General features: G+C 36.5%; 1 protein-coding gene across 1 annotated transcript; it reads right to left on the bottom strand.

Annotated features, from left to right (window-relative positions):
* Positions 1-7,276: 7,276 nt before the first annotated feature.
* On the bottom strand, positions 7,277-9,433 carry LOC127084533 (zinc finger CCCH domain-containing protein 66). Its single transcript, XM_051025001.1, has one exon. The coding sequence runs from the start codon at positions 9,276-9,278 to the stop codon at positions 7,443-7,445; it is 1,836 nt and encodes a 611-aa protein (XP_050880958.1). The 5' UTR covers positions 9,279-9,433; the 3' UTR covers positions 7,277-7,442.
* Between the last annotated feature and the right edge of the window lie 1,455 nt (positions 9,434-10,888).

Genomic DNA, 10,888 nt, shown 5'->3' with positions numbered 1-10,888 from the left:
GGAAATTCGGCGTAGTTTTCTAACAGTAAGGAAATGTGGAATCAGGTTGATGAAGGAATCCCTGCAGCAGCAATTGGGACATCATCGGCAAGCGAGGCGCAGAGAAAGACGGTGGAAGAAGCCAAACTCAAAGATCTGAAGGTCAAGAATTTTCTGTTTCAGGTCATTGACAGAGAAGTTCTTGAAACAATTCTTGACAAGGGAACCTCAAAAGCAATTTGGGACTCAATGAAGCGAAAATATCACGGGTCTACAAAGGTCAAAAGGGCACAACTGCAAGCATTAAGGAGGGAGTTCGAGTTGCTGGCCATGAAAGAAGGAGAGAAAGTAGACACTTTCTTGGGGCGAACATTGACCTTAGTGAACAAAATGAAGTCAAACGGTGAGACAATGGAGCAGAGTATGATGGTGAGTAAGATACTTAGATCTTTAACTATCAAATTTAACTATGTTGTGTGTTCAATAGAGGAATCAAATGATCTAAGTACTTTGAGTATTGATGAATTACATGGAAGTTTACTAGTTCATGAACAAAGAAGGCAAGGATACCAAGAGGAGGAACATGTGTTAAAAGTGGCTCATGATGATCGATCAAACAGAGGTAGAGGTCGAGGCATGTTCATAGGAGGACGTGGCAGAGGTAGAGGGAGACAACCCATAAACAAAGCAGTCATTGAATGTTTCAAATGCCACAAATTAGGACATTTCCAATATGAATGTCCTGACTGGGAAAAGAAAGCTAACTATGTTGAATTAGAAGAAGAGGAACTTTTGTTGATTCATATGCAGATATTCATCAAGAAAAGAAAGAAGAGATATGGTTCCTGGATTCAGGGTGCAGCAACCACATGATGGGAAACAAAGAATGGTTCTTTGAATTGGAAGAAAATTTCAATCGAACAGTGAAGCTTGGAAATGATACGAGAATGGCGGTAGTAGCAAAAGGGAGTATAAAGGTGCAAATAAATGGCATAATCCAGGTAATATATGATGTCTATTATATTCCTGAGCTTAAAAAAAATCTATTAAGTATAGGGCGACTTCAAGAGAAAGGATTGACCATTTTAATTCGGGATGGAACTTGTAAAGTGTATCATTCTAAGAGGGGATTGATTATGCAAACTAATATGAGTGGAAATAGAATGTTTTTTGTGTTAGCTTATATGCCACAGAGAAATTCCATGTGTTTGCAAACTGAAGATGTATAAGAGAAAGAGGTGCGCATGTGGCACAATCGATTTGGGCACCTGAATCACAAGGGATTAAGAACATTGGCCTTCAAAAAGATGGTGATTGGCTTACCTGTTCTCAAATCTCCTAATGAGTTATGTACAACCTGCCTAACTGGAAAACAACATAGAGATACAATGCCAAGGAGGAGTTTGTGGAAGGCATCAAAATAGCTCCAGCTAGTACATTCAGATATATGTGGCCCTATCAAGCCAGCATCCCACAGTGGCAAGAGGTACATTCTAAGTTTTATCTATGATTATTCTCGTAAAATTTGGATTTATTTCTTACATGAAAAATCAGAAGCTTTTATTACTTTCAAACATTTTAAAGCTAATGTTGAGAAAGAGATAGGTGCATTCATAACTTGTTTAAGGACTGACATGGGTGACGAGTTTACCTCAAATGAGTTTGGAGAATTCTGTAAATCACAGGGCATTAGTAGGCAATTGACAACAGCCTATACACCGCAGCAGAACGGAGTTGCCGAGAGAAAGAATTAGACAATTATGAATGTTGTCCGAGCCATGCTAAATGAAAGAAAAGTTCCCAAAACTTTCTGGTCCGAGGCTGCAAAATGGTGCGTTCATATTCAGAATCAATGCCCGACAGCAGCGGTTGAAGATAAGACCCCAGAAGAGGCATAGAGCAATGAAAAATCGGTGGTAGATTACTTTCGATTTTTCGGATGTGTGGCACATGTTCATATACCAGATTAAAATAGGAGCAAATTAGACGACAAAAGCAGAAGATGTGTTCTTCTAGGAGTGAGCGATGAATCAAAAGCATGGAGGCTTTATGATCCAATCTCAAAGAAAATTATTGTCAGCAAGGATGTTGTTTTTGAAGAAGAAAAAGGTTGGGATTGGGGCAGCTCCGTTGAAGAAATAAAGCAAGATATATTAGAGTGTGAAGATGAAGGAGATACTGTGGCGGATCAAAATGAAGAACTTGGTGAAACAAGCCCAAATAACTTGAGTGGCAGTCCTGGAATTTTCAGCAATTCCAACATCTCTAACAGCAGCTCCAACAAATCAAGTAGCCTGACAACTTCACCTCCAAATGAGCCAAGTTTTGATGATAACGAATTAGTTGAAGGGAGGGGCATGCGAGTAAGAAGAGAACCAATATGGATGGAAAATTATGAAACAGGGGAAGGTCTCTCTGATGATGAAAACCTGAATGCAATGATGATGGTAACTAAGAATGACCCTACAACGTTTGAAGAAGCAATACAATGCAAAAAATGGAGGGAAGCAATGTCATCAGAAATTGAATCCATTGAGAGGAACCAAACTTGGGAACTTACTGTGATTCCTAAAGATATCAAACCTATTGGAGTCAAGTGGGTATTTAAAACAAAGTTAAATGAAGATGGTACTGTGGAGAAGTTCAAAGCGAGGCTCGTAGCAAAAGGGTATGCACAACGCCATGGTATTGATTATACTGAGGTATTTGCTCTGGTGACAAGACTCGACACTATCCGTGTAATTCTTGCAATAGCTGCACAATATAGTTGGGAGGTCTTTCAACTTGATGTAAAAAGCGCTTTTCTTAATGGTGAGTTGAAAGAAGAAGTCTATGTTGAGCAACCCAGGGGGTTTGTAAAGAAAGGAGAAAAAGAGAAAGTCTACAAACTAAAAAAGGCATTATATGGGCTCAAACAAGCACTGCGAGCTTGGTACAGCAGAATCGAATCTTATTTCTCACGAGAAGAATTCGAAAGATGTTCTAGCGAGCATACTCTATTTAAAAAATCAAAAGGAGGTAAACTACTAATTGTAAGCCTTTATGTTGATGATTTAATTTTTACCGGGAATGATAGAAGCATGTGTGATGAGTTTAAAAATTCAATGATGTTGGAGTTTGATATGTCTGATTTGGGGAAAATGAAGCATTTTCTTGGAGTAGAAGTGAAGCAATGTGCAGGTGGAATATTCATTTGTCAAAGAAGATATGCAAAGGAGGTTTTAGCTAGATTTGGTATGGAGGACAGTAATGCTGTGAAAAATCCCATTGTACCAGGTACAAAATTACGCAAAGACGAGGGAGGTGTTACCGTTGATGAAACTCTATATAAGCAAGTGGTTGGAAGCCTTATGTATTTGACTGTAACTAGACCTGACATGATGTTTGGTGTTAGTTTAAGAAGCAGGTTCATGGCTAGGCCTACTATGGCACATTGGCTGGCAACAAAGAGGATTTTAAGGTACCTAAAAGGTACAATTAATCTGGGTATCTTTTACAGGAAGCAAGAATACAATCTAAAACTGGTGGCCTTCACTGATAGTGATTATGCCGGTGACTTAGACGATCGAAGAAGCACTTCCGGATTTGTGTTTAAATTGGGAGCGGGAGCTATTTCTTAGGCCTCAAAGAAACAGCCGGTTGTCGCTCTCTCCACCACGGAGGCGGAATACATGGCAGCAACTTTATGTGCGTGTCAATGTGTTTGGCTTAGAAGAGTGTTGGAAAAGATTGAAGTCGAGGAAAAAACAGCAACTATGATCATGTGCGACAATAGTTCTACTATACAACTATCCAAAAATCCTGTGTTTCACGAAAAAAAGTAAACATATCGATGTGAAATTCCACTTTCTTAGGGACTTAGTAAACAACAGAGTTATCAAGTTAAGCTATTGTGCTTCTGAGAATCAAACTACGGACATTATGACGAAGCCATTGAAATTGGAACAATTTGAAAAGCTTCGTGGGATACTTGGAGTTACGGATATTACTGAAGTAAGCTAAGTTCAGATGAATTAGCTTAAGGGAGGGATTGTTAGGAAGTTTATTATTATTAAAATATTAGCTGTAATTTGTTTGTTTAGCAATTCCTAGTTTTTACGAAAGACCTATTCTTTAGGAAGAATAGGGTTTGTTTCTTTTTTATTATTACCACGTTTCAAGTTTGTTAGTAGTAGATTATGTTTTGCTTGTAAGGCTATTTATAAGCCCTATTCTCTTAATGAATAATTATCCCTTCCAGCTATTTGTTATTCTAAAACTAACATCTGCATAGCAAAATAGCTTCCTTTTTTCCCTTCCATAATACTGTCATGTTAACAGGAGTTATAGCTGACATGATAACCTTAAAGATGTTATCGGGGAGCCCTATTCCCATAAGCACATTAGACACAAAACTCCAGTTGAACATGTTGTACGCCTTTTCTAAGTCTAATTTCATCACAAAGCAACCTTACCTCAATTTTATACAATGCATATTGTGTAGTATTTCTTGAGCAACAATGATATTATCTTGAGTGCTTCTCATCGTGGCACCATGTTGCGACAAGTTTTGACATGCTTTACAATTTTAAATAGAGAATGTTGACTACTTTTCAAAGGTTCGAGAGTTTTACAGAGAAAGTGACAACTTGGAATACAAAAGTGACAATTTTGAGGGTTTTGCAAACAACTGAAAACTTTTATATGTTATCTCCATCTAAACTCATAGTGTTTGTTATATTAACTATGAGTAGCTAGATTCCTTAGATTAGGTCTTTTTAGACAAACTTGCTTGTACTTGTTGGATCATATGGTTATTTGAAGTTAATCGAATTATTTTATGTGATTGTTATTATTTATTTATTAGATGAGTAGGGATTTTTTACCGTGAGTCTACTGATCGGATCTGGGGCAAGTATTCAACTTTGTAATTAAATTGGGATAGGTAAATAGAAGTTATGGCTTTTGAACTAACAAACTTAGACCGCTTAATTTAACTCTGAGTTGACCTAAGGAATTAGAGAATTATTGTGTTGATCAGTGAGTTGTACATCAATCTTGAACACCCCACCCCCATTGTTATTTACTTAATTCGCACATAGTTAACTTGTTAAAAATTGCACTCCATGTGGAGACGAGTTTGATTTATTACTTCAACGATACCAGTACACTTTCTAGAATTATTCATCAAGTTTTTGGTGTCGTTGTCAAGGATTGTTGATAATATCATCAAGACAATTTAACACAACGTTTTTAACTTTGTAATTTTTATTTCTCTGAGTAGTTTTAATTTCCTTAGTTTATTTTAATAATTTTGATTTTTAATTTTATTTTGTTTTGTGTGGTGCGGTGCTACTACGATATTGTTTGTTTGTTTATGCGAGGTTTGGATTCGACGTTGATACCAATCAATACAAAAATCGAAAGAATAACGCGCGTAATTCGTAGAGCAAAACAAGAAGTAGTGTAAGTTATTGAAGAAAACGTAGAGAGGGTATTTCTCGTACGACAGACTTTGGGAGATTATTGCAGGAGGACCGATGCCAGACAAATATCGCTAGGATTTGAACTGGCCAATCCTATAACTTTTGATATTAATAACTTTGTACTTTGTACGATCAGAAATCCTTGTCAGTATCTCATAAATTTTTACGAGACATGCTCAATGCGCAAGTCAAGTGGTGATATCATCGACGATCAGGTAAAATTACGTTTGTTTGATTTTTCCTTGATATGTCGCGCAAAGAATTACTTGCAATGTATTCCAAATGATACTATTCAGACCTAGAAGGAGCTAGAAGACAAGTTCTTATAGAGGTATTATTCAAATACTCAGTTTGTGGAGAGAAAATCCACAATTAAAAACTTTGTGCAAGAAGAGTCCGAGTCATTATCAGATGCATGGGAAAGATTCAAGTTGTTACTTCGTAAGTGTCTGAATCACAATATAAATGCTATAGAGAAAATGATATATTTCATCAACGGGTTGAGAACACAAACGAGAATGTTTCTCGATGTCTCAGTTGGAGGTACATTGGGAGCAAAGACTGATGAAGAGTAGAAGACGTTGATTGAGAATATGTGCAAAAATAAGTATTGTTCGAGTGAACGAGCAATGAAACAAAAACATATTCATGCAGTTGGTTTGAACACAACACTAGCAACTAAAATCGAAGCACTTGCCGAACAGTTAGTTGCAGCACAACTAGCTCAAGCAAATGATAGACACTTCGTTGTGATTTTTGTGAAGGAGAATATGCAAATGGTAATTGTACAATATGTAACACCCTACTTCCCGATTCAAATAAATAAATAAAATATAAATAATTAAATCAAGTAAGATGTCACATCCACATAATTTGAAATTTAAAATTTTACTTCAACTCATATAAATCACATTGTTATAGTGGAATTAAAAACAATTTTTGTTCGGAATCCAAAGCCTTAACCAACATCCAAACAATAGTAGTTTAAAACAACAATCTTTATTATTTAAAGATACGTAACATGAAAAACACATAGGTAAAACAACCCCATAGACAAAACGTCTCGATGTTACATATCAGCGTGACTCCACTAGAAGACCCGACCGATAGCAACATATCATGCACCGTCAACTACCCAGATACCTGATTTTCTGTACTCCAAAGGATAGTATTCATGCATAATGCATCACAATCATTCATAATCCACATTCTCAACACAATTAAACACTACACTATATAATAAAATTGCAACGAGACTTCATAACTCGACGCAATGCACGTGGTACCAATTTTTTATCAACGGTTCATCATACAAACCTGATCCCCCCTTTGGAATCCCAAACTTCCCCTTCAAAGTTCCGGATAAGTTTAACGCTCCCAATCGAACTTAAACTTATCTCCACAAACTCAATAGTTTATGAATGCATGGCAAGGAAAAAAATGAAACCGACACACTTATCATTATTCATGTCATGATCCATAATCGATCATACAGCTACAGCCATGCACAATATAATCCACTCTTCTGGATTATCACAATCACAAGTGAACAAACAATTCAAATGATTCACCATGTCACAACAATTTACCAATATGAACTTTGTAATGATTCATTCTAACACATGCAAATATTATAATACATCGTGGTCCACCATTGATCATTCAATACACTTATCTAAGACGTAATCCACCCTTTTGACTACCACTAATGTCATTAACACATATAAATCATTCGTGACACAACAATTAAATTATCGATACAAAATAGTTGCATTCTCTCCAACTTTTATATTTTATAGACATTTTACATTTTTTCAAGAAAATGTCACCCATACATACTCAATATATCTATAAAATTAAAAAAGTATAATAATCATTTAATACATAAGTTAGTCTAGGGATGCATATAGGATCTAATGTAAGAGTTAACATTAGATTCACACCACCATCTATCTGCTCATGTTCCATGTACAATTGCAATTGATGTTACACTTCAACTCAATATTGATCCCATTGCACTGTTGGTGCATCCTTCACTAGTGAATTAACCCAGGACTCCTGGCTTATTAATTGATCTTCCTCATCAGCATTTTGTCCAACCATTCTTGAATTGCTGAGTTGGTTTCGAAAGCCAAAAGAATAAGACTTTCTCATCTTATTCAGTTCATCCTCACGGATGGACCAGTCTAGTTTTCCATCAGGGGAACCCCAACCAGAGATGTTAGTATATGGCTCCATAGCAACTGAGTTAGCAGAAGGAAGCTCAGAACTAAAGCTCGCCATGCTGCTGCGCTCGATAAAGCTCTGGCTTCGTTTCAACAGGGCATCATTTTTTGAATTCATAGACGGATAAACAGTGATCTGTGGTGATCCAATCACTTTTGAATTGGTAAGGTCAGAAGAAAATCCCCAAAGTTGCTGAGTCACATTCGGATGCACATGAGTTGATGTTGGAGATTGTATCTGAGAACCGAGAATGTCTTCGAGGTTAGAAGGATTCAGTCCTGCAAGCTTATTTGAAGGGAATGAAAGACCTGTCATCTCTTCAACCATTAGCTTCTGCATAAGGCGATTTTCAAGTTCGAGAAATTCAGTATCATCTCTAGCATTCAATGCAGTTTTCAATCTGCTTCTCGGCAACTGAAGTGTAGGAACTGCAGCATGAGACTGAGTCGGCCACATGGTTCCACCTGCAGGAGATGACGCTGCAGATGGAGTCAAAGGCGGTGTCGACATGGATTGTGTCGAACTGGACGGAGAGCTCAATGTGAAATAATCCATGGAAGAAGCAGTGGGTGAATTGGAATAGGATATAGGTGAAGGCAAAGCAGAACCAGTAGAAGCATACAATGGGCGAAGCTCCTCGGGTTTGTGTGCAAAAAAGCAGACTCTTCGGGTGCATTCGGTCTCATCCTTACAAAGCCTTGTTCTGTATTGAGCAGGATGAAGCCAGCACTCAAAAATACCATGTGCATATTCACAAGCATCCCCTTTACTGCATGATCCCTTCCGAAACTCAGGACAAGGGACACATGTGTATTGATATGTCATCGGATCACGGCGCCTTGCATTTTCCCCTGGATGAACAAAGGGACACTCCGTCCAATCATGAGAATAAGCCCTTGAACAAGGCTTCACTTTAAATATAAACATCCTAAACTCATCCGTACTATATATTCCATTATTTATGTCGGGTAGGGATAGATCAATGGGATAATCTTTCTTCTCAATTCGAGGTGTACCTATATCTTGTTGCTGCTTCTCCATTTGGGAACATACTTCCTTAAGGAAATCACAGTCATCATCAGTACCTTCTAGTATGGCTTGTAGTAACCTCTTCTTTGAACAGGAGATACTATTAGGCATCATGACAATCAAGTCAATGCACCGGTTACCATTCGCATCAACAGAATTAACATGTGCAGATGCATCAAGCAAAAACTTGATAACCTCAGAAGAAGAAGCAGAACAACCAGAAACAGCACAGTGAAGAGCAGTAGCCCTATCCGATCCACACGCTTGGTTAACATCGACATGGCCGGTTTCGAGAATATAAAACAATACAGCCTTGCTTCCAAATAAGGAAGCAATCATGAGAGGTGTCCTCTCTTCATATCCCATTTCCTTTGAGCCAATCCTCCTTCCATACCACAAGCCTACCTCATTGACATCATGATTGTCTTTTTCAACAGCCTCTTTAAAAGCAATAACATCATCTGTGGCTGAAAACAGAAGCAAATCAGAAACCTCATGCTGCAGTTCTTCTTGTCTTTCATATTCATGACCCCTAATCAAACCAGTTTGAGAGGGTTTTCTATTCGAACCGTTGCACATGACTTTTATTTTATTTATCGCAGTTTATTTGTCTTCCTCTCTATTACTGCAAAATGAAAAGAGAAAATGTTTAATATGTATGATACTTGAGCAGAGAGATTTTTACATATATAAAGCATTGAAAACTTAGTTAACAAGATTTCAGTTTAATAAAAAAAAACAGAAAGGAATGAGATAGGGAAATAAAAGAGAGAGATTGTGCTAAATATTGTTTTAGTTTTTTAATATTAAACATATTAGTTTATGCACAACAACAATTCTAAAATTAAGCACAAACCTTAGTAACAGAAAAATGAAAAAGTAAACAAGAAACTGTTACACAACGTTGTTAACTAAATAGCAAAAACAACCTGTTCTTGTTCCAAAGTGATAGAGAAAACATATTATTTTATACACGGTTATGGTTATTTTCATTCACATCAACACTTTCAAAATGACAATACAAACAGTTTAGAGCACACCCTTTTTCAAGAACTTGTTAGCAACCAAGTAAAAACATTGTAATTTCAAATACTTCAAAAAGATTAAAATTTTAGCTCAAATTGAATGACCCACCAAGGTGAATAAGAAAAATACATTAAAAAAAGAACTTACATAAGCAAGGAAACATTAAAAAACTGGTGAAGGTTTAATTGTGTTTCGTCTTTTTATGGTCAAAAAGACTATAAGCCCACAATGCTGATTCACCGGTCACTAGTCACTGCTTACCAGCTCCTTTTTTTTTCTTATTCAATTTCATTAGAAAAATTATATAACTACGTTATTTAATCTTAAACTTAAATAGTTTTTAATTTGTAAGTTAACCTGTTTTTAATTTCCATCATTGAATTTTTTTTTTTAATAAAATCCTTAAATATTGAATTTTATTTAATTTTAGTTCTTAAAGTTAAAATTTATAGAAAAATCTACAAATTTTCTACTGGATTTCATACCGATTTTCATATAGATTTTAACTTTAGGGATAAAAATAAAGAGAAGATTATTTTTTTTAAAAAAATTCAAAGATGAAAATAAAAAATACCGCAATTTATATAGGTTTAAAGACTATTTAAGCCTAAATCTTATTATGAATTTGCTTATTTATGCCACAATTCTTAATCCTTTAATCTTATTCTTGATTTTTTTTTCTCTCGGGATTTATTAGGACTCCCTTGATGTCTAAATTGCCATGTTGCACAGTGATGAATAATGGATCATTATCGTGAGGGAGGATCTTGACGACAACACTTCTAGAGAAGGTGATATCAATTCTTGATTTTCCTCGTCCCCTTCTAGGGAACCATGGAGATATGATGTTCGTGGTCAACACCTCTTTGACGTATTTCCTCCGGAAGAAATTGGAACTTACTCCACCAACGAAACCTCCTGCTATGGTGTTAACTTCTAGAATGTGGAAGTTTATAAGCCATCCTCAGATGAAGATGGTAAGGATGATGATGAAAGAGGTGTGACCTAGGTTATGTTTACTAAGGCCCACGGTGGGCGCCACTATACTGGTCAAAAAGTACAGGTGTGTGCGGTATCTCTTCAAGGGTAAGAGATACTCAGAGACCTTAATATGTTTATAGCAATTAGGGTTTGCCCGCGGTGGTGAGAAGTCCTGTATGATG

This window comes from Lathyrus oleraceus, chromosome 5, assembly GCF_024323335.1.
Source record: "Lathyrus oleraceus cultivar Zhongwan6 chromosome 5, CAAS_Psat_ZW6_1.0, whole genome shotgun sequence".
Classification (NCBI taxonomy): Eukaryota; Viridiplantae; Streptophyta; class Magnoliopsida; order Fabales; family Fabaceae; genus Lathyrus; species Lathyrus oleraceus.
The sequence above is the reverse complement of the archived record's forward strand: the minus strand, read 5'-3'. Positions and strand labels throughout refer to the sequence as shown.

Bases quoted from the DNA above. Each gene is read 5' to 3' on its own strand.
- LOC127084533 (XM_051025001.1), bottom strand. From the start codon at position 9,278: ATGTGCAACGGTTCGAATAGAAAACCCTCTCAAACTGGTTTGATTAGG.